Source organism: Rana temporaria, chromosome 3 (assembly GCF_905171775.1).
Source record: "Rana temporaria chromosome 3, aRanTem1.1, whole genome shotgun sequence".
NCBI classification, from domain to species: Eukaryota; Metazoa; Chordata; class Amphibia; order Anura; family Ranidae; genus Rana; species Rana temporaria.
Window position 1 is genome coordinate 9,169,189 of NC_053491.1, and position 27,038 is coordinate 9,196,226.

General features: G+C 45.8%; 1 protein-coding gene across 12 annotated transcripts in view; it reads left to right on the forward strand.

The window, feature by feature from the left end:
- Positions 1-27,038, forward strand: part of KIF23 (kinesin family member 23) — a 912,882-nt gene that overhangs the window by 878,510 nt on the left and 7,334 nt on the right. For 2 of the 12 annotated variants that reach the window (XM_040342216.1, XM_040342221.1), the window contains exons 4-18: positions 161-266; positions 1,960-2,096; positions 3,730-3,842; positions 3,929-4,102; positions 5,472-5,504; positions 5,728-5,840; positions 8,343-8,464; positions 10,089-10,191; positions 12,000-12,079; positions 12,834-12,953; positions 13,054-13,213; positions 14,694-14,861; positions 16,264-16,421; positions 17,975-18,148; positions 19,268-19,456. In XM_040342216.1, the coding sequence (XP_040198150.1) occupies positions 161-266; positions 1,960-2,096; positions 3,730-3,842; positions 3,929-4,102; positions 5,472-5,504; positions 5,728-5,840; positions 8,343-8,464; positions 10,089-10,191; positions 12,000-12,079; positions 12,834-12,953; positions 13,054-13,213; positions 14,694-14,861; positions 16,264-16,421; positions 17,975-18,148; positions 19,268-19,456 (1,950 nt within the window). Of the gene's footprint in view, positions 1-160; positions 267-1,959; positions 2,097-3,729; positions 3,843-3,928; positions 4,103-5,471; positions 5,505-5,727; positions 5,841-8,342; positions 8,465-10,088; positions 10,192-11,999; positions 12,080-12,833; positions 12,954-13,053; positions 13,214-14,693; positions 14,862-16,263; positions 16,422-17,974; positions 18,149-19,267; positions 19,457-23,746; positions 24,008-27,038 lie in introns of all 12 variants that reach the window. The other 10 variants (XM_040342220.1, XM_040342222.1, XM_040342213.1 and 7 more) reach the window with 9 other exon arrangements.

Genomic DNA, 27,038 nt, shown 5'->3' on the forward strand with positions numbered 1-27,038 from the left:
TGTAGTACAGATTTACTATCCAACTTATCTTAAGAGGTGTTTAATACAAATAAGCCATAACCAAATGATAGCTTTATGGTGAAATAATTGGGTGTTTGGCGATGTGCAAAGTCAGATTTTATTAGGGAGATTGACTACATGTTTTGCTTCTTTCTTATAGACTCAGTATTCATTTAAAAAAGTTTTTGGAACGCTGCAGACACAAAAAGATCTGTTTGACTTCGTTGCGAAGCCCTTGGTGGAAGATCTTATTCGTGGTAAAAATGGTATGTTTATTTTTTGGATAGATTTCCGCCCCTTTCGGCTAATGTAGGTTAATAAAGTGGTATTCCCACGCTGTCAACAAATAAAACTAAAAGGAGAAGTCAAATGAGCGCCAAGAAGTAAAGCAGAAGCCATCCTCTGCGCGGGGAGGAGTGAGAGCCGAGCCATCTGCGGTGTTCGGTGGCACTGTTCCCGGTGCAGAGACGCCGGGGGACAGCGGCAGCATCAGGCTGATGCTCCATCCACCGAGGTAAGTATAAATGGCAAAAAAATAAAAAACATACTTCTCTTTAAAGGTAACTGCTGCAATCACCGATTTTATTATTATTTTTTTATATTTTTTTTACCAATAGTGTGTAAAGTGCTCTGCTACTAATTGTTGTAATATTGATAATATGTAGTATAATTCATATTAATCTAATATCCTCAAATATAGTAACATCAATATACAACAAAACTGTGCTAAAAGTAGATGGCAGTGTTGAACAAGAGGGGGGTGAATAAAGTGATGTGTTCCCTCTAAACCTCTTGTGCAAAATCTAAGGGCCAAATCCACAAAGATCCGGCGTAACGTAAATTTTTCCATTTAAATTACACTGCCTTAAAATTTCTACCTAAGTGCCCGATCCACAAAGCACTTGCCTAGAAATTTTGGGCTGTGTAACTTAAATTCCGCCGGCGCAAGGCGTTCCTCTTCAAATGGGGGCGATTCCCATTTAAATGAGGCGCGCTCCCGCGCCGGCCGTACTGCGCATGCTCGTGACGTCATTTTCCCGACGTGCATAGCGCGAAATTACGTTACGCCGTGCTTTGTGGATCGCGTCGGGTCAATAAAGTTGCGTCGGGAAAAAATAAAATCGCGTCGCTGGACAGAAGGGTCTGCTTTTACATGGTGTACTAACTTTACACCTTGTAAAAGCAGCCCTAATTTTGCGTATGCAAACTAAAACTTACGGAGAAAAAAACAAGCTGAAAAGCTTCGTGGATCTCCGTAAGTGCTAATTTGCATACCCGAGGCGGCATTTCGACACGAAATGCCCCCAGCGGCGGATGCGGTACTGCATCCTAAGATCCGACAGTGTAAGTCCCTTACACATGCCGGATCTTCTCCCTAACTATGGAAAACTGATTCTGTGGATCAGTTCCATAGTTAGGAACAGGGATACGACGGCGTAACAGCAGTTACGCCGTCGTATCCCTTTTGTGGATTTGGCCCTAAATGTATAAAGATAAAATTTAAGTCTTTTTTTTCTTGTTCGTTCTTCTTCTTCTTCTTCTTTTTCTTTCTTGTTCGTTCTTCTTCTTCTTCTTCTTTTTTCTTTCTTTCTTTTTCGTTCGTTCTTCTTCTTCTTTTTCTTTCTTGTTCGTTCGTTCTTCTTCTTCTTCTTCTTCTTCTTCTTCTTCTTCTTCTTTTTCTTTCTTGTTCGTTCTTCTTCTTTTTCTTTCTTTCTTGTTCGTTCGTTCTTCTTCTTTTTCTTTCTTGTTCGTTCTTCTTCTTCTTTTTCTTTCTTTCTTTTTCGTTCTTTTTTCTTTCTTTCTTTCTTTTTCTTTCTTTTTTTTTTTTTTTTTTTTCTCTTTTTCTTTCTCGATGCAATGGAGATCTTGGATGATGTAATTGGTCTTGCTATGAGCTGCTCCATCCCTGGGTACTGCTTTGCTTAACTTCTAAACTATCTATCTGGTTTTGTTTTACAGGTCTTCTCTTTACATATGGTGTAACGGGAAGTGGAAAGACTTACACAATGACTGGATCTCCGGGGCAAGGAGGACTATTGCCTCGCTGTCTCAGCATGATTTTTAACAGCATTAGCAGGTTTCAGGCCAAGAAATATGTAAGTTGGTCTCAAGGCATTTACTATACTCCTTCTTTTTTTTTTTTTTTTTTTTTTTTTTTTCTCCTTGGCCTGTATTTTATATTTTATATACTAAAACAGACCTTGATTTACTAACCTCCCTGCTAGCTGTCACAATAAAAAAAAAAAAAGGGGGGGGTCCTGTGAATGGAAAACTACAAGGTCTGTCAGCCTTTCTACCATGGCTCTGTGGTAGTTCATTAATGCTTCCTGACAGATTTTATCTGCTTACCCATACGGGCTGGCAGATCTGCTGGAGACACTTTAATGATTGGTAACTGGTTCAGAATTTCACTTTGTTTTCAAAAAAGAGGGAAAAAAAATTATCCTACAGCCGCTGAATGCTGGTGGGAAGGTGAGGAGGAGAAGTCAGATTTCAGCAATTGCCGGAGGAAAATGGAGAGAATCGGTTCCTGTGTATATGCCTCCCCTCCTGTCCAAGTATAAAATAGAATGTGACGGCCCGCGTGGCGTGAGGTCACCACTGCAATTTCTAACGCTACACCAGTGGTTGTAAAAACATGTTTCCACTATAGGTCATGTGATTGACTCCTCCTGGCACTGGCTTCAGGGGACAGTAGACTAAAGATATCCCATAGTAAGCCTGTGGGGGATGTCACCGCTCAGGCACTGCAGCCATTGTCTCCTTTCTCACCCCCCCCCCCCCCTTAAACTAGCTGCAGGGGAGATCACATGACCTGGCCAGAGCACCCTTATATTAGGTAAGTATACACTTCTTTTTACAGGTTAGTTAGTATAGGGATTATAGTGTAGCAGGTTTAAAGGGGGTTGTAAAACTTCCTGTTTTTTCACCTCAATGCATCCTATGCATTAAGGTAAAAAAACATCCGATGATTACAGCCATTGGCTCCCGCTGCTGTCTGATCAAATCCAATGATGCGGGGCAGAGTCCGGCATTCGTGTCTATGGAGGCAAATGCAGGCCTCGGGAGCGCGCCCGCAATGTAACCCCTTTGGGAAAGCGATTCCCAGAGGGGGTTATCTAATGTTGGGAGGAGCCGAGACGGCTCCAAAGGGACCGCAGAAAACGAGGTTCGGGGCCTCTCTGTGCAAAACGAGCTGCACAGTGGAGGCAAGTATGATATGTTTGTTATTTAAAAAAAAAAAAAATTTAATACCCCTTTAAGTGGTAGTGAAGTTTGTTAGAAAATTGCTGACGGACGGGATATTTATGACAGAGACCCGAACGGTCTCTTCTGTCATACATGCTTCCTCCTGCCGGTCAGCCTTCCTGTTCACTGAGCCGCGCATGTGCAGCTCTGCAAACATTTACGGTCTCGAACTGTGCCACTGCGATGTGACTTCTGCGCAGGGAGTGACACCATTGCGCCCGACCAATCAAGCGGCTGAAGGCACTGAACCTGGAAGGGAGACCAGGTGACGTTGGAAGCGCCTGGAACCTTTTGGCTTGATCACAGCGCTTGGAGGGCTCCGTTTGACACCAGTTATGGTGATGCTGTAGTGCACTGGTGACAGTTTAACTTTTTTTTTTTACCCAAAAAATTTACGACAAAATGACAATTTCAGAAACTTGCCACACCTCATAGGTTTAAGTGATAAATCCCCCCCCCCCCCTTCTTTGTGTTTTTCAGACTTTTAAGACGGATGATAAAAACGGCATTGAAATTCAGAATGAGGTGGATGCCTTATTGGAGCGGCAGAGGAGAGAGGCTCAAACACAGGTAGCCACCAGGACGCCTATGAGGTATGTAGATGAGCTTGTCTGTAAAAAAAAAAATTAAATTTTTTTTTTTTTTAAGTGTTACTGTTACTTATGTACATATCTTGCAGGCAGAGAATGGTGGAACCTGAATTTGCAGACATGATAAACATTGAAGATAACTGCAATGTGGAAGAAGTAGATGAGGATAGTGTGTATAGCGTGTTTGTTTCCTACATTGAAATCTACAATAATTACATGTATGATCTTTTGGAAGAGGCGGCTATAGATCCCATCAGACCAAAGTAAGCTAAACGATTAAACTGCTTATTTTTTTTATATCCAGATCCTTGTGTTTTTTTAAAGTGGTTGTAAACCCCAACCCCCACTCCCCCCCCCCCCCCCCCCCCCCCCCCCCCGAGACATTTTTACATATAGGTAAGCCTATAACAAGGCTTTAACTATATGTACTGAAAATGTCTCCTAATCGTGCGCTGTTTATTTGCTGTACACTGCACCGATGATGTAATCGGCGCATGCGCAATGAAGAAACTCATCTGTGGCGTGCGTTCCCCAGCGTGTGCAGTGACTGTCGGCTCCAGCGTGCATTGAGCGGGAGTGACATCACTGGACCCCCGGGCCAGTCACAGAGCTGGAGTCTGTGGCCCTGGAAGGATGAGGGGCGAAGATGGATGCTTCCACCAGTGGGGACATCGCGGGCTTCCTTTGCAGGCAAGTGGTACATAATGGGCTCATATGCGATGCATGCAAGCCCATTATGCTTTTACTTTGCAGGGGAATAAAGAGGAAGCAAAACCCATCAGGGTTTACTTCCTCTTTAAGTTGCATCTTAAAGTGGAGGTTCACCCTAAAAACGAATTTTTTACATTAAAAAGTACAATAGCAAGTACATTTCATTTCGGCAGTTTTTTTTTTCTGTACTTTTTTATATCCGGATTTTGTCCAGGGCTTTCGCGTTCTGATGACTCCGGGACTAGGCGTTCCTATCCCAGCCTCAGGGTTCCGATGACTGCGGGACTGGGCAATCCTATCCTTCCGTTCGATGATTGACGTCTTGTGAAACGGGTACATACCTTTTTTATATCCTGATGTTCTCGAGGGGTTCCGGGTTCCGATGACTGCTTGACTGGGCGTTCCTATTCTTCCGTTCGATGATTTACGGGTTGTGAAGCAGGTGACCTGTCGCACAACGCGCGTCGCCAGATTTCCGGAAATACCCGAGCTAAGATACGGCGCCTGCGTCCGCCGTGTAGAGCTGACTGCGCAGGCGCCGTATAGTGCTGACTCGCAGCTCTGCTCTTTCCTGACGTCTGGTGACGCGCGTTGTGCGACAGGTCGCCTGTTTCACAAGACGTCAATTATCGAACGGAAGGATAGGAACGCCCAGTCAAGCAGTCATCGGAAGCCCTGGACAACATCAGGATATAAAGGTATGTACGGAGAAAAAAAAAAAAAAAACTGCCGAAATGTATTGTCCTTAATATGCTGGATCTGCTAGATGCAATTTAATTTTTTTTGTTGGGTGAACCCCCGCTTTTAAGTGAGTGATTGATTTATTTTTAAAATTCATGAGCCGTGTGCTTTTATCTGCATGCTGCAGTTTTTGAAGTGATGTAAAATAAAGATTGTAACTTTTTCCTATTCCTTTGTTAGATGGAACACGCCGGGAAAGAATGTAGAGTTTATGTATGTTTAGATTACATAGCTTTTGCCTTGTTGCCCAGCTGTCTGCCTGATTCCCTAGTTATAGAGACCACCATCATCATCCTCCTCATCATTGTTCTCTTATTTGTCTAATCTATACATTTTGCATGCGCTCCTATTTTGCTTATATACGCTTTTGTAGCTATATGTATGCCCTTGTTCTGCCAATAACCACACTAACCTGAACTACAATTATTTATTTCAGACCGCCACAGTCTAAGATCCTGAGGGAAGACCAGCACCATAACATGTATGTTGCTGGGTGCACAGAAGTTGAAGTAAAAACTACAGAAGAGGCATTTGATGTGTTCTGGAAAGGTGAGATATGTAGTCAAAGGTTTATCCATGAGAGATATCTGTCTCTGTCTCTCAGCCCTAGTTCACACTGGTGTAATTTGACATGTCGAATCGGCGGCAATTGCACCGCCCTGATTTCGAAAAGTAATTTCTGTACTACTTTTTGCAAATTCGGTTGACATCTGTGCAGAAACCCGCACAGATGTCTGTGAAATCGGCACTGACATGCAGCAGTGAAATCTGCTGAACTCGCACGGCTTCATTCCCGCAGCTTAGTGTGAACCTGGGCTTAAAGTGTAAGTTCAGCTTTTACAGAAAATTCTGTAAAGTGACCTTTTACACAGGACAGGAGTGTAACCTCCTGATGGGGTACGTTTTTGGAGATGAAGCGGCAGGATTTTCGAAGCCCCGGATCCGTGAGGCGGCTATAGCAAGGCTCAGAACTGGATTTTTGCCACGCTGCAGGACTGGATGGGGTGAGGAGGGGGGTCCTGTGTAAGTTCACCTTTACAGATTTGTCTGTAAGGCTGGTTTCACACTAGCACAATCTCGGAGATCTCATGTGATTCGCACCCGCTATGCAAGTGCCGATCACATGCGATCTCTGAACAATGCAAGTTCAGCCATACAGTTGTATGGCTGGATTCGCACAAAAAATAGTGCAGAGACTTGTTTTTCCCCCGCCCTAGAATCTGATTGCATGGCTGTTCTCACCTTTTGTATGATCAGATTCCTGTGCAAGTTCGCACTGCGTTCTAAACTGGGGGTGTCATGTTTGTTAATGACACCCGCAGCGGTTCACACAAGGCAGTGTGACACTGCCTGTGGGAGATGATCGATGCGGGAACCAGCGCTGGAATTAGGCTGGTTCCCGCATCGCACAATGTGAACCCGGGGTAAAGGTGAACTTATCCTTTTTTAAAGTGTTACTAAACCCACAACAGTAAAATTAGTCTATATATGCAGTAAAGCATGTTTGTTACTCACTGTGGAAGCTAAGGGGTTAATCCTCTGTATTGCGTAAAAAAAGGTTGTTTTGATCCTGTCTCCTCTGATCCTCACCTTCCACTGTCCTCCAATCCATCTCCTGATAGTATAGAGCAGGGATATGCAATTACCGGACCTCCAGCTGTTGCAAAACTACAAGTTCCATCATGCCTCTGGGTGTCATGCTTGTGGCTGTCAGGGTCTTGCTATGTCTCATGGGATTTGTAGTTCTGCAACAGCTGGAGGTCCGCTAATTGCATATCCCCGGTATAGAGGCTAGGGGACAAGCTGCACATGCTCAGTTTGGTGTGTATTGATAGTGTGTGTGTGTGTGTGTTTAATATATATATTTTTTTTTTAACTTTGGAACAGTGCTGATCACACGCTCTCTCCCATCAGCACTATCCAGACAGAGGGTCCAGGGGTCCATGCATCCTCAAAGGCCAGTGATGGAGAACCTTGGCACCCCGGATGTTTTTGGAACTACATTTCTTATCCACTCTGCAGTGTAGTTGCACATCATGAGAAATGTAGTCCCAAAAACATCTGGGGTGCCAAGAACTGCATTTCCCATGATGCTCAACTAGTGTGCATCGTGGAAAAATGTAGTTCCAAAACAACCTGGGGTGCCAGGTTGGGGTTCACCGCTCCAGGGAAATCCCAAGTGCAATTGTGGCTAAGTCCAGGTGGATGTGGGTGCTGGCAATGCACTAGGCAATAGAAAGTAGCAAAGGACGGATGGACGGCCACACACCAAAGAACTCTTGAGCAAACTCCGCAAATACACAGCAGAAATCAAAAACAGCCGACGCGTTTCACACTTAGTGCTTATTCCTGGCCATGAATACTAAGTGTGAAACACGTCGGCTGTTTTTTATTTCTGCTGTGTATTTGTGGTGTTTGCTCATGTTCCTTCAATAAAGACAACTCAAGAGTTCTATGGTGTGCGGCCGTCCATCCGTCCTTTGCTACTTTCCATAACCTGGGGTTCCAAGGTTCACCATCACTGTCACAAAAGACTAATGGGAGAATGAGAACTCCTCCTACAAGTTAACTAGACACTGATAGAAGTTACAAGACTGCTATATACTGCTGAGAAAAGGTATTTGGCAGTTTATATTTACTAAAACCATTGCATTTCCATTTTCTGTGTACTGTGGGAGAGCAGATATAGTGACTGCAGGCTCCTGGGTTTTGTAATACTTTAAGCAGGCCATCCATTATGCAGGTTTCTTTCATTGCATCATAGATGGAATGAAAGAAAAGTGCTCAGTTTTCCCTATCGACACATTCAATGTTGATGGAAAATCCCTCCCACAGTGCTTTTTTGTTCTGCCAGGGGGGCGCCAAGTGTTGCCGGCTTGTAACCTATGGCACTAATCGTTCAGGAAAAATCTGACAGGCTGGTTGTATACAAATTGATGCCATACATGGATTGACATCTGGCCAGTCCCTGCTAAACCAGACACATTTTGATACACGTATGACCTACCTGTCACTAAAGTCTTCCCTTTTTTTTTTTTTTTTTTCTCGAAGGGCAAAAGAGGAGGAGGATTGCAAATACAACATTGAATCGTGAGTCCAGCCGCTCCCACAGTGTCTTCATGATAAAGTTGGCACAAGCCCCGCTTGATGCGGACGGGGATAATGTGCTGCAGGTAAGTGTGTGTGTGTCACAGGACCCTCTGTGTGTCGCTTTACACCACGCTCGCACAGAACGCACTGAGCGTTCCTGTGCAAATCCCATGCTGTTCTGTGCGATTTCGGCCCAATTAATTTTGAATGATCTGAAATTGCACGGTGCCAAAAGTTGTGCATGTGGTACTTTTAGAAACGTGCTGCAACCGGGTCGCATGATGCTTTTATAGCAGGTCCGACAGGTGCTATATAATATGGACTGATAGAGGTGAGGGCCATACAGTGGAGTCCAAATTGCAGTCTTTAACTACTTAAGGACCGGCTCCTGCAGATATTCGTCGGCAGAATGACACGGCTGGGCACAAGCACGTACCTGTACTAAGTGCCCAGCCGTGGGTTACCCGCGACCCAGTCCGAAACTGCGGGGACCCTATCGCCGCCGGAGCTGAAGAATGGGGAGAGCTGTGTGTAAACACGGCTTCCCCGTTCTTCACAGTGGCAGCTTCATTGATCGTCTGTTCCCTGATATAGGGAAACACAATCAATGATGTCACACGTCCAGCCCCGCCCCCCTACAGTTAGAAAAACATATGAGGTCACACATAACCCCTACAGCGCCCCCTAGTGATTAACTCCAAACTGCAATTGTCATTTTCACAGTAAACAATGCATTTCTATAGCATTGTTTTGCTGTAAAAATGAGAATGGTCCCACAAATGTGTCAAATTTGTCCGCCATAATGTCGCAGTCACAAAAAAAAACGCTGGTCGCCGCCATTTAGTAGTAAAAATGAAATAAAACAAAACTATCTCCTATTTTTGTAAACACTATAAATTGTGCGCAAACCAATTGATAAACGCTTATTGCGATTTTTTTTTTTATTATTTTTTTTTTACCAAAAATAGTTGGAATACGTATCGGCCTAAACTGAGATAAAAAAAAAATTTCATCTTTTTGGGGGATATTTTTTATAGCAAAAATTAAAAAATATTGAATTTATTTCTAAATTGACGCTCTATTTTTGTTTATATCGCAAAAAAAAAAAACGCAGAGGTGATCAAATACCACCAAAAGAAAGCTCTATTTGTGCGGGAAAAAAAAGGATGCCAATTTTGTTTGGGAGCCACGTCGCACGACCACGCAATTATCCGTTAAAGCGACGCAGCGCAGAATCGCAAAAACTGGCCAGGTCCTTTACCTGCATAAAGGTCCGGGTCTTAAGTGGTTAAAGCGGAGTTCCACCCAAAAATTGAGTTTTCATTTTAAGTACTGGTGACCCCCTGACATTTGGCATGTGTGTGGGTTTTGACAGGCACCCACTTCCTCTCCTGGCGCCTATTTTTCATTGGTTTGGCGGATCAGATGAAAATGAACAGGCGGTCTGTATTTTTTCATCCGATCTCCCCATAGAGGAGAGCCGGACTCTTGACGGGTCCATCTCTGCACAGTGAGCGGAGACGGCCGTACCCTTGCTCAGCAGAGCGATCCCCTCGCTGAGCAAAGCAGAGTCCATCGACCAATTGAAATGGGCATTAAGTGGTCTGTTGACTTGTTATCCATGTTCTTTTTGGCACGTCTTTTAGATCAGAAAGAATTGCACATTGTGATCGTCATATTGACTTCTTTTTTTTGTGATTTGTGCAGGAAAAGGAGCAGGTTACAGTGAGTCAGCTTTCTCTTGTAGACTTGGCTGGAAGTGAGAGAACAAACCGCACAAAGGCCGAGGGAAACAGACTGCGTGAAGCAGGTAAAGTCTAGGCATCTGGAGTATTTAAACTGGACCTAAAAATCATTCTAAACGTTTAAAAAAAAAAAGTGTGTGTGATAGATAGATCTCTCTCTATCTATTCTCTTTTCTTATCCAGTGTAAGGGTCAATTTAAACCACATGCAGTTCAGTGCCTATTTTTTTTTATTTATTTCTGCATCCAAAACGCATGAATAGTAGGTTTTATATGTTTTTTTAATGGCATCGTTCATACCAGTGTGGTCAGTTCCATAAAAAAAAAGTTTCCTGCAATGAACTGTACTCCAACGTGGTGCAGTGCACTGGAACACGCACACATCCTTATTTAAAGCGGTGGTTCACCCTAAAAACGACTTTCCCCTATTACACTGCCCCCCCACATTACAATACGGTTATGCCTATAATTTTTTTTTTTTTGCTGCTGTACATACCTGGGTACAGCTATTCACCCGGTCCTCCGGGTTGCGAGTCCCGCAGGAGTGGCGTTCCTAACATGGCGGTGATTGACGTTTTGACAAAACGAGCTCCCCCCGTCGCGTAAGCCGCGTCACGATTGGCGAAAGGAGCCGATGCGCAGTATAGCGCTGACTCGCCGTTCGGCTCCTTTCGCCAATCGTGGCGCGGCTTACGCGACGGGGGGAGCTTGTTTTTTTTGTCAAAACGTCAATCACCGCCATGTTAGGAACGCCCACTCCCGCGGGACTCGCAACCCGGAGGACACAGGTGAATAGCTGTACCCAGGTATGTACAGCAGCAAAAAAAAAATTATAGGCATAATCGTATTGTAATGTGGGGGGGCAGTGTAATAGGGGGAAGTCGTTTTTAGGGTGAACCACCGCTTTAAGGTTAAGCAAAGGGGCAATGCACTGGACTGCATACAGAACAGCATCCGCAATGCATTTGGACTGCGTTTCTATGGTGTGGACTGGCCTAAGGAGCAGGCTCCACAAGGTGCCTATTATCACATTTGTTATGCATCTGTTCACATGTTTGCTTCAACTTTTGCTTTTACTAAGGGCTTGATTTCCCAGGCTTGTGCCATTTTACTGTCAACTGAGAGCAGTTTGTTTGTCACTTAGGGCATTGCAACTGCGCGGGTTGGGTGTGTCTTAGTCTAGACTTAAAGTGGTTCGAAGGGCAGAAGGTTTTTTTCTTAATGCATTCTATATCTAAAAAAAAACCTTGTGTAGCAGCTTCCCCTAAGAGCCCTTTCACACTGCCAGCGCCCAAAAAAACGCTGGTAAACAGTCGCTAAAACTGGCATTTATTGGGCGCTTTTAACCCCCGCTAGTGGCTGAATAAAAGGTTAAACGTGCCGCTGCCAAGGCTTTACTGGCATTTATTGTGTGCTTTTGCAAATTATTTAAAACGCTCTTGTCCCCGGTAGCTCGCCCTCAGAGGCGAACACACACGCAAGTCCCGCCCACATAAGTAAACGCTGTTCAAACCACACATGTGAGGTATCGCTGCGTGCGTTAGAGCGCAAGCAACAATTCTAGCACTAGATCTCCTCTAACTCTAAACTGGTAACCTGTAAAAATTAAGCGTCGCCTATGAAGATTTTTAAGTACTGAAGTTTGGCGCCATTCCATGAGTGTGCGCAATTTTAATGTGTGATATGTTTGGTATCTATTTACTCTGCATAACATAATCTTTCACATTGTACAAAAAAATTGGGCTAACTTTACTGTTTTGTTTTCTTAATTCATGAAAGGCGTTTCATGTAGGAGAGAAGTGCCAGAATAGGCCTGGTATGGAAGTGATTAAGCAACAGGAGGAATTGAACTGATTCTTTTCATTCTCTTACAGGCAACATTAACCAGTCACTTATGACTTTACGAACGTGTATAGAAATTCTGCGAGAAAACCAGATGTGTGGCACAAACAAGGTAATTGCCTAATAACTCAATTGGGTTTTCATATAACATGTACAATATATCGACCGTGTTTAAAGTAAAACCACAACCATGTGTTTTTTACCACCCTCCAGCCACAAGTGTGACCATAATGACCCCAGTACTTAAAGTGATTTACCGTATATACTCGAGAGTGAGCTGACCCAAATATAAGCCGAGGCACCTAATTTACCACAAAAAAATGGGAAAAACGTATTGACTCTAGTATAAGCCTAGAGTGTCCTCTGCATGCCTCACTGTGCCCATGCCTCGACTGACGTTTAAAATGGGAGTCTATGGAAGGGGTGCTCGGCTTTGATAAATCAGTAGGTCCCCCAGATAACAAACGTTGCACACTTGTAGAGGAGAAATGGGACCACATGTGTGCCAAGTTTGGGGTCCAGGGGACCTACGGCCGGCCGGTACTGAGTCCCCAAAGTTCGGGAGATCAGGCGCAAAAATGTGACTCGAGTATAAGCCGAGGGGGGCATTTTCAGCACCAAAAAAATGTGCTGAAAAACTTGGCTTATACTCGAGTATATACGGTATTTATTGCACACATATTTATTTTGGAGATTACCTCAAAGGAGGGGGGATAGTGCAGTACATTTTGGCTATGGTTCTTGCCATGTTCAACAAACTGAAGTTTTGGTGAGAGACTGGAGCAAAGTTTACAACCAAAATAAAATATGACGTGATTTCTTTAATTCTGCCTTCTTTGATCTACAATTGCCTTTAATTTCCCCAGATGGTGCCCTACCGAGACTCCAAGTTAACGCACATGTTCAAGAACTACTTTGATGGAGAAGGGAAAGTCCGAATGATAGTGTGTGTAAATCCCAAGGCAGATGATCACGAGGAGAGCCTAGTAAGTTGGAGGTTTTGCAAATTTTGACCTAAAACCATATATATTTTTTATTTAAATTTTTTTTAGGGGAGTTTTCTAACCTCGGGTTTTGTTTTTACAGCAAGTTATGCGGTTTGCTGAGATGACTCAAGAAGTGGAAATTGCCAGACCTGTTGACAAACCGATTTGTGGGCTTACTCCTGGACGCCGCTATAGGAACCAGGCATTCAAGGATGAGCTTAGTCGTAGGCTGGAGGACCGTGGAGGTCCTGTGAATGGAGGTAAGTGGGGGGGGGGGAAATAAACAACTTCTCTGTGTTAAAGTATTTGCAAAGGCAGAAGGTTTTTTTATCCTAATGCATTAAGACTAAAAAAAACTTCTGTGTGCATCAGCCCCTCCCTAATACTTGAGCCCATCTCTATCCAGTGATGTTGCACGAGAGGCTTGGCTGCCCGGGACGCTCCTCTTCATTGGCTGAGACAGCAGCGGAGCGCCAATGGTTCCTGCTGCTGTTAATTGCAGTCAGTGAGCCAATGCAGAGAGAAAGGGCGCGGCCTAGCCAGGGCTCCGTGTCTTAATGGACACAGGGAGCTGTCGCTCGGCTCAGCTGCCCCCATAGCAAACTGCTTGCTGTGGGGACACTCGTCAGGAGAGCTGACGAGGCACCCGAGAAGAAGAGGATTTGGGCGGCTCTGTGCAAAACTATAACCAAGAGCAGGTCTAACACATAAGTGTGTTCAGGGAAACGCCCCCCAATATCTATGCGAAAAACTTAAAGCCCACAACTCCAATCGCCTTCTGCGATCCACCAACCAAAATCTACTCCAGATACCCAAAGCCCAGATACAAGTCTAAAGGAGAACGGAGATTTGCAGTTCAGGGACCCAGATTATGGAACGCTCTACCAACCAGCATCCGGCTGGAGGTAAACCACCTGGCCTTCAGGAGAGATCAAGACCTATCTCTTCTGAGGGCCCAGAGGCGATTCAGTTCGCATGTGTAGCGCTATATGTAGGTTTCTCACTGGGGTAAGTATAACATGTATGTTTTTAAGCAAAAAAAGATTTTAGTATCACTTTTTAATTTTAACCACTTCCTACCCACCATATGCAAAATGACGGCTGCAGGGTGGTTGTGTTATCCTGACTGGGCGTCATATGAAGTCCAGCAGGATACGCCTCTAGCGCGCGATCAGTAGTGTGGTGTGTCGCTCTGACACTCTGCATCTCCTATCTTGGTAAAGAGCTAATCAGTGCAGATCCATCAGTGCCCATCAGTAATGCCGGTCAGTGCCTCCTTATCGGTGTGGCCTTAGTGCCTCATCAGTGAAGGAGAAAATGTACTTTACAAAATTTTATAATGTAAACTAAGAAAAAAACCCCAGTGGTGATCAAATTTCACCAAAAGAAAACTCTATTTTGCAGAGAAAAAAATATATAATTTTGTTTGGGTAAAGCGTTGCATGACCGCGCAATTGCCTTTTTAAGGTGCAGCAGTGCTGAAAGCTGAAAATTGGCCTGGGCAGGAAGGGGGTGAAAATGCCCAGTATTGAAGTGGTTAATCTAGTACAATTAGCATTGATGTGTGGCGAGTAGGCAGCTCTAAATCCTTAAGGGTATCCATGAAAATAACGGCCATGTTACTAGTGGTCAACATCGCTGCTTTCCCCCCCCCCCCCCCCCCCCCCATCTGTGTTCTTCATGTGGTGAATGCTGTCTTAGGGAAACGGATCTCATTTAATTCTTGTGATCTTTCCCCAGAAGTCGATGAACAGGCCGTCATTGAGATGCTCATTCAAAGCTTTCCTCCTATTCCATCCTGTGAGCTGCTGGATGTTAACGATGATATGACTCTACCCCAAATTATCGAGGCCCTGGAGAAACGGCGCAGAATCCGTCAGATGATGGCTGAAGAGTTTAACAAGAGCGGTGAGTTGTAATTCAGGCTTCTGCCATTTGTTGAAAGTGATGTTAATGTTCATAATTCCATAAGATATTTTACAGGGTTTATATAGCGGCAAACAGTTTACGCAGCGCTTTACAACTTGAGGGTAGACGGTACAAATACAATACACTTTAATACGGTAGGAATCGGGGGGGGCCTGCTCCTTGGAGCTTACAATCTAAGTGTGAAGGTCAAGCAATACAAGAGGTAATAACTGGGGGATGTGCTGATGGAGAAAATAAATGTACAGTTGTTAGGTGGAGGTCAGATAGGCTTCTCTGAAGAGATGAGTTTTCAGGGATCGCCTGAAAGTGGACAAAGTTTGAGACAGTCGGACAGATTGGGGTAGAGCATTCCAGAGGATGGGAGAGGCTCAGGAGAAATCCTGAAGGCGAGCATGGGAGGAGGTGACAAGGGAGTTAGAGAGCAGGAGGTCTTAAAGTGGGGGTTCACCCTAAAACATCTATGTACAGTTACATCCAGCATACTGCTGACATCAACAGTATGCTGGATTTATTTATTTTTTTAGCTGTACTTACGTTTTTTGGCGTTCTATTCACCCGGCTTCCGGGTTCTCGCTCCTTCGGGGAGTAGGCGTTCCTAAGATGAGGCATAGACGATTGACGTGCGGGTAAAGCGCGTCATCGCCTTCCGAAAATATCCGAGGGGGACTCGGCACTTTACAGCGCCTGCGCAGTCAGCTCTGCACGGCAGGCGCTGTACAGCGCCGTAAGGAGCAGAGTCCCCGTCGGATATTTTCGGAAGGCGATGACACGCTTTACCCGCACGTCAATCGTCTCCTGGGAGGATCAACACTCGCTCCCAGGAGACATGGCGCAGAGCTCCCCGTTGGGGAAAAGGAGCGACACGCCCACTCCCCGCAAAGAAGACGACCCGGAAGTGAGGCTGAAGACAGGTAAGTTTACACATTAAAAAAAAAAAAAAAAATGACAACGCTACAAGCCTTTATTAAGGCTGGAGATAGGTTAGGTAAAAAGTTAATTTTGAGGGTGAACCTCCGCTTTAAAAGGAACGACAAGAACGATTAGGTTGGTATTTTGAGACTAGATACGTGATGTAGCTTTGGGGGGGGGGGGGGGGGGGCAGAGTTGTGGATTGCTTTGTAAGTTCGTATCTTGGTTTTAATTTGTTGGCTGGGTGGCAACCAATGGAGGGATTGGCAGAGGGGTATTGCAGATGGACTGATGTGGGGAGGAGCCTATTTAGAGGTAAGCCAATGAGAGAGTTGCAGTAGTCGAGGCAAGAGATCACCAGGGAGCAGGCAGTTAGTTTATCGCTATATAATGCTGGTTTTACTGTAAACACGTGTAAGCTTGAAATATTTTTTGCCATCTTTTGACTTCCAAATTACTTCTGTCTCCACAGTTGTCTCCTTCAGGGGTATGCTGCACGAACTTAACGGGGTAGTGAATGCTAAAGACAACCTTGCACAGGGCAGGATGTCTGAGAAGGAACGGGCAATAATGTCTCAGAAATCGGAGATAGAGCGGCTTGAGAAGAAAGTCAAAACATTAGAATACAAGGTATTCACCTTTTTACAGGTTTTTAATGCCAATAAAAAAAATTGCTGTAACTTTTGGTTATAATTGCACAAATGAACAAATGAAATGCCGCATGCAAACCGTGTTCAGGTGGATGTAAACCCCCCTTCTCATCCTTTCTAAACTACCGCCATAGTGCTGATCTATAAGGATATGGACGCCTCCTGCATGTATCCTTACCTGTCAAATGTCTCCTTTCTGTCTGTTTATAAGAACTGAAAAATTGCAGATTCTGTGGGTGGGTCTGTTGTCTGGAGCTCGGTGGGTGGAGTTGTGATGTCGGACTCCCCGCCCACCTCTACACTCCCCTTGTTAACATGCATTTTCTCCTGTGTATTCCTTACACTAAATTCTGCTATGATCACCAACATCCAGTCAAAATCCAAGGGAAAGGGGGAAGAGTAGAAGGAAAGCAACTGTCAATTTAACAACTAATATTGGGTACGACTATAGGGAGGTTGTGTAGCAATTGCACACATGTCTTAGGTGGTGTACGGGGATTACGTTTAGTTTGTAAGGATCTCCCGATTTTTTTAAATAATACATCCAACCTGGCCAAGTGTCTTTTGAATTTTTCTTGTTTTGTCTCTGACATGTGTATCCACCGTTCCCTCTCCATAATGGCGTCCACCTCCTTTTCCATGTGGGACAAGCCGATTTGTTTCCAGAATCCGGGGATCAGGGATTTAGCTGCGTTTAAGAAGTGCAGGTTGTCGTCGTTGTGTCGTCGCCCCCTCTCTCTGCACGTCCCTTGCCTAGACGTATGATGTGCTCCCTGGGTTGTGCATGTTGCATATCTCAGGAGGCATAGACTTCATTCAGATAGGAGGGTACGTGCCTGTTGCTGCATCATCAGGATGCGTGCCGGCTGGACCAGCAAGAGCTGGGCCTCTCCATGATGTCAGTCAGCATGGTGGCATGGGACTGAGAGGTGGTAGAAGACAGAAAGGGGTCTCGGTGGGACAATGCTGAATCCTCTGGGTGAGGATCTGATGTGTACACAACGGACACCGGGCAAGATGGGTGTGGGGGAGCAGGTACTCTTGACTATAGGAAATGGTAGCAAGTTTTCACTGTACCTTGATCAGGCTGACCTGACCAGGCCTTGTGCTTTTGGCTCAAAAAAGAGGGGTAGTCCCCGATGCCGCACACCTGAGGGATCCTATGGAAGTGGGTAGAGTGACAACCTCAGCCTGGACGCCAGGCTGAGGTTGCAATTCCACTTCCGTAGGATGCCGCATCAGGGAGTACTCCTTTCATTTTTGAGCCACTGCAGGAGCCAGGATGTGCCCCATCCCCTGCTGGCACTCTCGGCAGCAAATGCGGAGGTACCTTGCCTGTACACCCCCCTTATCTACCAAGCCTGAGCAGCACACAAAGAACTAACAGGTCACAGGCCTTGTTCTTTGAAGGCTTATGACTTTGCCATTGGTGTTAGTCAATGAAGTTATTGCCATGAGCCGAGTGATTCCAGATTTTGTAGTTAAAAGATCACAAAAATTCAGATTAATGTTAATTTTCTTGCTCCCTTGCAGATAGATATATTGGAAAAGACGACTACAATCTACGAGGAGGAAAAGCGCACTTTGCAAAACGATCTGGAGTCGCAGAGCCAAAAGCTGCATCGGCAACTGTCGGACAAGAGAAGGTTGGAGTCTCGGATTAATGGCATGGTAGCCGAGAATGCTGTGAAGTGGGAGAAAGAATGTGTAAGTGATTGCTGAGGGATTGGGGAACGCCCATATGTCTATTACATGGTTGAGAATTGGATAAGGTATATCAGACTTCAAGAACGATCACATAGAATCTGTTGCACTGGTATATACAATGGGCTAGATTCAGGTAGGGCGGCGCATTTGTACGGTATCGTATTTACGCTACGGCGCCGTAAATCAGAGGCAAGTGCTGTATTCACAAAGCACTTGCCTCCTAAGTTACGGCAGCGTAGCGTAAATGGGGCCGGCGTAAGCGTGCCTAATTCAAATGAGTATGAGGGGGGCGTCTTATGTAAATGGGTGGTGACCCGACGTGATTGACGTTTTTTTACGAACGGCGCATGTAATAAATATAAATATCCCCCAAAAATATATAAAAAAAAGTTTTCCTCAGTTTAGACTGATACGTATTCTATCTATTTTTGGTAAAAGAAATCGCAATAAGCGTTTATCGATTGGTTTGCGCAAAATTTATAGCGTTTACAAAATGGGGGATAGTTTTATTGCATTTTTATTTTTTTTTCTCTCATGACTGCGACATTATGGCGGACACTTCGGACAAGTTTGACACATTTTTGGGACCATTGTCATAGCAAAAAATGCATTAATTGCAGTTTGGGAGTTAACCCCTTCAGCGCCCCCCTTGTAGTTAAGTGTGACCTCATTTGTGTTTCTAACTGTAGGGGGGGGTGGCTGTAGGTGTGACGTCATTGATTGCTTGTGTTTTCCTATAAAAGGGAACACATGATCGATGACTGCGCCACAGGGAAGCTGTGTTTACACACAGCTCTCCCCGTTCTTCAGCTCCAGGGACCGATCGCGGGACTCCAGCGGCGATCGGGTGACGGAGCTTCGGACCGGGTCACGGGCGCGCGCTGCGACCCACGGCTGGGCACTTAAAGAGGACGTACCTGTACGTGCTTGTGCCATTCTGCCGACGTATATGTGCAGGAGGCGGTCCTTAAGTGGGTTAAACAACGCTGTCCACTTCATGAAAATGTGATCTACGTTTCCCTAAAGCTTTAGCTGGGTGTAACAAAGACTTCTTTGTATCTGTAAGCTTCAGTGGTTCGTTTCCTGGTCGGTTCTAAGATTTCTGTTTTTGTTTTTTAGGAGCGGCGTGTGGCGGCCAAGCAGATCGAGATGCAGAACAAGCTGTGGGTAAAAGATGAGAAACTAAAGCAGCTGAAAGCCATCGTAACAGAATCTAAAGGCGACCGGCCGGAGAGACCATCCCGCGAGAGGGACCGCGAGCGAGAACCCAAGGTTCCCACCAGATCTATCTCTCCATCACCTGCTCCTGTATGTGTCACGTGGCTTTATACGTTTTTTTTTGGTGAAGGGGTTATATAGGCACATTGGTGGTGGGTTACTGAGAATTCACACTGTATCCTGGGTAGGTTACATGGGGTGTCTGGTTGTATCTTTTATGGATGGATGGATGTTCTTTCTCATGTTGCACAATTCTAATATCAGTTTGGCTGTCTTTTGTGTACAAGACAAAGAATTGGGGTTTTTGTTGTTCAAAAGCCGATTTGTATATGGTCAGCACAACTTCCATCAGACCGTATTCAGCTCTATACAAAATTCCAAACACCAGGCATGTAAATATGACCTGAATGTAAACGTAATGTGCTCGTTCCAGTATAGTTAACAAAACTGCTTCAGCAACTGACAATTTGCTTACAAGGATTGTTGGGGCTGGTCCACAGAGCAGCGGCTGCTGTGCAATGCAAGCTGACTGAGCTCAGAGCAGTGATGAGGCGTTGAGCTCAGTGGATTGCGCTCCATAATTTTATTTTATTTTTTAAACCACTTCAGCCCCGGAGGATTTGGCTGCCAAATGACCAGGCCACCTTTTGCGATTTGGCACTGCGTCGCTTTTAGCTGACATTTGCGCGGTCGTGCGACGTGGCTCCCAAACTTGACGTGGTATTTGATCACCCCTGTGGTTTTTATTTTTTGCGCTATAATCAAAAAATGAGACAATTGTGGGAAAAAAAAGCAATGATTTTTTTTTTTTTTTTACTTTTTGCTATATCCCCCCCAAAAAAAATTCCCTCTCAGTTTAGGCCGATACGTATTCTTCTACATATTTTTGATTAAAAAAAATTGCAATAGGCGCTTATTGCTTGGTTTGCGCAAAAGTTAGTGTCTACAAAATAGGGGCTAGTTTTTGGGCTTTATTTTTTTGTTACTAGTAATGGCGGCGATCTGCCATTTTTATCGTGACTGTGACATTATGGTGGACACTTGACGCTATTTTGAGACCATTCACATTTATACAGCGATCAGTGCTATAAAAATGGACCGATTACTGTATAAATGTGACTGGCAGGGAAGGCATTAACCACTGGGGCGGGGAAGGGGTTAAGTGTCCTAAGGAGTCTAACTGTGGGGGCAGGGATTACTGTGACGCGACACTGATCGCTGCTCCCGATGACGGGGAGCAGTAGATCAGTGTCCTGTCACTAGGCAGAACAGGAAGATGCCCTTGTTTACACGGGCATCTCCCTGTTCTGCAGCTCCATGACACGATCGCGGGACACCGGCGGACATTGAGTATTTTATTTTTTCAACCCATCGTGTCTGTACACCACTGCGGTGCAGCAGTTTTAACCTAGCATATAGGAATCCAGGAATTTTATGCCTTGTCCATGCGGTGGGACTGCACTGGAATAGAAACCCAATGCAGTCCCACCACATCTGGTGTGGACGAGCCCAAAAGGCCTATCCATAAATGCTTCAGGCACTGCAGATCCTCGGAAAGCCATTCCACACTCGGATCGCTTTCCAGAGGTGTTTGTCAGATGTCAAGGAGGCTGTCTCCCCTCCATGCGGCCTGAACCCTATAATTGCTGTACTATCGCATGTAGTTGCGGTACAGTTCCGATGTGGCCTCATAGACGTAAATTTGTTGCAATTGGTGGCACCCCCTGCTAGGGCTGGGGAAAAAATCGAGTTGCGAGGGCAAATCAATTTAGATTTGGACCAAATCGATTTTATTAAATTTTTTTCATAGGACTGGCACTCCGTGGACTAGGCCGGAAGCCGCTCGTGGCCTTTTCCTAGGATCGCAGCGAGCTGCGGGCAGGATGTTTTAGGCAATGCCGTGGCTTCGGCCTAGTACGTCGAATATTGAATCAAGTTTTTATTTTTTTATCTCGGATGTTTTTGGTGGCCAGAATCGCCCAGCTCTACCCCTGCTGAAAAACGCTCAGAATCTGGTGCAGCTGTGTGTAGTAGCCATTCGGCTTTTAAAGCGGAGCTCCACCCTAAAGTGGAACTCCCGCTGATCGGAACCCTTCCCCCCCCCCCCCCCCCCCTCCGGTGTCACATTTGACTCCTTTCAGGGGGGGAGGGGGGTGCAGATACCTGTCTAAAGACAGGTATTTGCACCCACTTCCGGCCACACAGTCTCAGGTAAACTGCGGGTATGACGTCACCCCCACCCCCCGTTGTGTTCTGGGAACACTCGGCTCCCAGTACACAGCGGGAGCCAATCGGCAGGCGTAGCGCGACTCGCGCATGCGCCATAGGGAACCGGGCAGTGAACTTGGAGTGCTTCACTTCCTGGTTCCCTCACTTGGGGGGGGGGGGGGGGGAGTGACGAGCGATCGCTCGTCCTCTGCTGCGGACGGTGCTGGACTCCAGGACAGGTAAGTGTCCTAATATTAAAAGTCAGCAGCTGCAGTATTTGTAGCTGCTGGCTTTTAATAAATTTTTTTCAGCGGACATCCGCTTTAACTTCAGCTTGTTCACATAAGCTTTAACAATAAGCCCCTGTCCACATCGGCTTGATTTGACAGGTCTAATCGGAGCCCATTGCCGGTGATCTGACTATATGGTTCCGGGTATCGAGATGGTTCCTGTAAGGACTGCGCAGGCCTCCTGGCTTCGCTCGGACGGCTCGCTCGGCCTCCTGGCTCTTTTTTTTTTTTTTTTTTTTTAACATCCTCCAATCGACGGGGATGTTAAGGAATGAGCCTGGATGCCGGCCGAGGTTTGGAGATTTCCGTCGGCAAGGATTGCGCCTGCGCGGTCCTTACAGGAACCATCTCGATAGGGGAACCATACCGACAAGTCACCGGCAATAGGAGCGTCCCAATCGGTGCAACGCCGACTTTGTGGCGCCGCACCGAATTTCCAAAAGTATTTCCTGCACCACTTTGGCGACCTCCAGGGCGATTTCCTTAGACATCTGTGCATGAACCCGCAACAGATGTCTTTCAAGTTTCCCCCGAATTCAGACTGAGATGCGGATTTGAAATTGTCATAGTTCATCAAAGCCGCGTTCGGTGTGAACAAGGCTCAAACCTGGAAGCTGATTGGTTTCTATACACGGCTGCACCAGATTTTGCACGCTCCAGCTTTAGTAAATCAACCCCATGCCGTTTTTGAAGCGCCGCTCCGCCCACCGCTTCTAAAATTAAAAGCCAGCAGCTACACATACTGCAGCTGCTGGCTTTTAATAATCTGACATTTACCTGTCCTGGAGTCCGGCTCCACAGATGATGTTTCCATCATCTCTCGGGTGCTGCCGCCACTATTGCGGCTAAGAGAACCCAGCAGTGTAGCCTTAAGGTTTCACGCCAGAAACCCTACTGCGCTCCGCTCCGCTCGGCTCCTCTCCATCGGCCCGGAGGCAGGGGTAGGAGGAGGGAGCCGAGCTGTGATGTCAAGGGGCGTGACGCTGACTCGCCGGAAGTGGGGACAGGTTACCTGTGAAAGACGGGTGTCCTCTCCCCCGAAAGGTGCCGAATGTGGCAGCGGAGGGGAGGGAGGAATCAGATGAGTGGACGTTCCACTTTTGGGTGGAACTCCTGCTTTAAGTTTTGTGGCAGCATGTGTACAGACATGAGCAACTGTATCTTTTAGTGCCGTTTCACACTGTCGGGCGACTAACTTGGCCGCCTGGCAAGTCGTGCTCCGTGCAGTGTAATGGAACCGTTCTATAATCGAATCAAGTCGTTCCGACTTGGAGAAAGGTCCCTGTGCTACTTGGAGGCGGCGTGCATTGACTTCTATTACAGAAGTCGTTTGCAAGTCTGACTTTGAAGCCGTCCCAGTGTGAACTGAACCCTTGTGTTCAAGGGAGGGGGGGTTAGAAAAACTACAACTCAACCGCCTGGTTTTGCAAAGCCCCCCCCCCCCCCCCCCCCCCAACCTCATGCGTGAACAAGCCCTTAGGTGCGGTGCACACAGCTGGGGAGTGTCATGCAATGTGAATGACACCCCCATTTCAGCTCGCATATCGCACTGCGAACTGACAGTTCGGACATAAATTCATGAATCGGATCGTATAGGTGTGAACACCCATGCGACCCAAAAAAAAAGGTCCTGTGCATGTTTGGTCCGAATGCGGTGCAATTTCAGCCATACAGTTTGTATGGCTGAAATTGCATCGCACAGACATCCCAATGTGATCTGAACAGCAATGCGGTGCGAATCGTATGTGATGTCTGGCATATCACCAGTGTGAACCGGGCCTTAGTGAGCGATTTTACAACTGTACATTTGGAATACTGGATCATCGGTCTTGAAAGTTGCTTTACTTTTCAGGTGTTGACCTTCTATCTTTGGTTTCTTTAGCTTCCTGGTACCCCTGTGTCCCAACTTCCACACAGCCAGCTCAACCCTTCTTGGCACAGGCGGTCAAACTCCTGCAGCAGCCTTTCAGTGGCCTCCTGCGTTTCATTGTGGGAGCAGAAAACGCCACAGCACTACTCCGAGAGCAGGACAGGACCCACCCTCAGGCGGCGGGAGCTAGCGGCAGAAGCTAGGAATTGTAATACACCTGAGACAAGAACAGGTTATGCAGCCAGCATACAGGCAGAGGAGCAGACTCCCAGGGTCAGTGAGCTTCTGCGGTACATTAGTACCTAAAACAAAACAAGGCATTTTTAGCAGCCGCTCTGGCAAATGCTAAAATCGTTTTTTATAGTTGATAAATTACTTTGTCAAAAATTTGGCTAATCTGGCGATGATGCTACTGTGCTTTTCAAGTCTGTTTGCAGACTGCTATGTAGTTCTCTGTAGCGGCTGAGCAGTATGTATCAAAGCAAATCTCCTCCATAAAGAAATGGATTTCTGAAACTGCAGTCAGTGTGTAAGAACTGCCGTCCTAGAGAGGAAAATTTAGAAGATTGGCAATTTTTCCATCAATTTAAAAACTTCCTAGCTTGTCTAGTCTCAATCACCTAAAAGAATAAAGAATAATAAAAAAGAATACAGATTGATGAGTTGACTCGCTCTCTGTTCATAAATCCATTTCACTTCTTTTTAAGCAGTAGTCAAGTAATTTTTGCTCTGTCAAAATTCTTAACTATCGCTTAATTGATGAGCTTTCAGTAACAATCTGATAGGCATGCTTCCTTTTTTATGATGATTACTGTATCCCATCACCATAATCATCATATATACCTGTGCAACTTTGTGCCATTAAATGTGCTCTTAATTATTTGGTTTGGCCATGCTGTGAATATGCGTTTTTGCTGCAGACATCACAAATGTCTGTCTCTCGTAAAGAGACCCTGTCATCCACCCCAAAAAAAATAAATGCAGGTTATACCACAGAAAACTTGAGTATTTGAAATGCTTATTTGCTGTAATTTTCCTTTCCTTAAACTATTTTATATTGACCTGCAATGTGCCTCTGACGACGCTATCCAATTCGACTTGTTCAGAGAGTTGATTCCCTAGCACAGCCCCTTGCGCAATGCAGGTCATAGACCTAGACACTCCTAGAGTAGGAGTGTCGATCTACTGCCTGTGCTGGCTTGGTTCCTCGCCTCCATACATAACCTTTTTTTATGTAGCTTCTAGGGCAGTGGTTCTCAACCTGGGGGTCGAATGATAATTTGCCAGGGGTCACCGAATCCTGGGCTGTTCCTCAATCCTGCACCGCTCTCAGCATTTTCATGGCTACCCAGCAGGGCTGTCCTTGGAGCCTGCTGCGGCCCACTCAGCCTCTTCGCAGCCACCCATTCAGTTCACAGCATGGCTGGGGGGCAGAAACTAGATGTCAGCTGGCTGGTAAGGAATGTGGAGTGGGAGGGGCTGGAGGAGACCCTATCTCCTGATTTCGGCATAGGTGTCACTGCTGCAGGACACCACAAAGTCGGAGATACAGTGAGTAACACTACCTGTGATTATAGTTGCCATTAAAAGTCCCCATTGCATTTCTCAGATAAGCAGATGACCTTGATCAAGAGCACCCAAGTTGGCTGAACAAACCCCCCCCCCCCCCCAGCACTGCCACTCATCCCCCTACCCCGCACCAAGGAGTAAGAGAAGGAGTAGAAGTAGAGAATACATTTGTCTGTTAAAAAAAAAGAGAATACATTGAAGATGAAGAAAGGTGAAGGAACAAAGAAAAGGGGAGGGAAAGAATAGGCGAAAGAACAAGAAAGACGGCTAGAGAGAGGGATGGGGGAAAAAGCAAGAAATTGGGATAGAGAGAGATGAAAAGGGAAAGGAAGGAAAACAAAGAGTGGTACATCCTAAAATGTACCATAAGGGGTTTCAATATTGTACGAGTAGAAGGGACTCGGGGAGCACTAAATATCCATGGTTTAGGGGCGCTATGAAAATTATTTTACTGTTAGGGGTCCCCACAACCTGGAAAATTTTATCAAGGGGTCACGGCACTAGAAGGTTGAGAACCACTGTTCTAAGGGATGGAGAAAAGGGGAATACTATAGAGTGTCACTTGAGTGACAGGTTAGACACTGCTGACATCGCAGTAGTGTCAGGCCTTTGAACTTTTTCATAAAGCAAAGTAAAAAAAAAAAAGGCATAAACCATGCATAAAATGTTACACACATGTGGGAAGATTGTTGTTACAATGAATGGTCTGGTGACGGGGTCTCTTTAAAAAAAAAATGTCTGCATACCAATATAGGTTGTGCAGGGAGCTGGAGAGTTTTTTGGTGTAGATTTGTTTTTTCATTCTACATAGATTTATTACTATTTATCAAAATTCTGCAGTAGAAATTCTTGGAGAATTTGGTGAAGCTCTGCCCGACTGTAGACCTCTCCCTTCCGCCCGACTATAGCCCTCTCTGCCTTACTGTAGACCTCTCCCTTCCGCCCTCTCTGCCCAACTGTAGACCTCTCCCTTCCGCCCTCTCTGCCCGACTGTAGACCTCTCCCTTCCGCCCTCTCTGCCCGACTGTAGACCTCTCCCTTCCGCCCTCTCTGCTCGACTGTAGACCTCTCCCTTCTGCCCTCTCTGCCCGACTGTAGACCTCTCCCTTCCGCCCTCTCTGCCTGACTGTAGACCTCTCCCTTCCGCCCTCTCTGCCCGACTGTAGACCTCTCCCTTCCGCCCTCTCTGCCCGACTGTAGACCTCTCCCTTCCGCCCTCTCTGCCCGACTGTAGACCTCTCCCTTCCGCCCTCTCTGCCTGACTGTAGACCTCTCCCTTCCGCCCTCTCTGCCTGACTGTAGACCTCTCCCTTCCGCCCTCTCTGCCCGACTGTAGACCTCTCCCTTCCGCCCTCTCTGCCTGACTTTTTTTTTTTTCTTCTTGTACATTTATTACTATTTTATTAAAATTCTGTGTGTCTCCGCAGTAGAAATTCTTGGAGAATTTGGTTAAGCCACACTCTAGTCATTTGTAGACCTCCCCCCCCCCCCCCCCCCCCCCCCCCCCCCCCCCCCCCCCCCCTGGTTTTCAAAAGGGGTAAAGAAAGGATTCGTTTAGATTTACAAACCTTTAAAGATTTGTAACAAATCGTTTTTCATACACTAGGGAGATCTTCAAAGTATATATTATACTTTTTTTTTATTAATTTTGTGCATTTTACCTGCATTCATTTCAGTTCTGTAAAAGTGCACCCCAATATTTCTACAAGTGTGCAACGACATCCAACAACCCTAT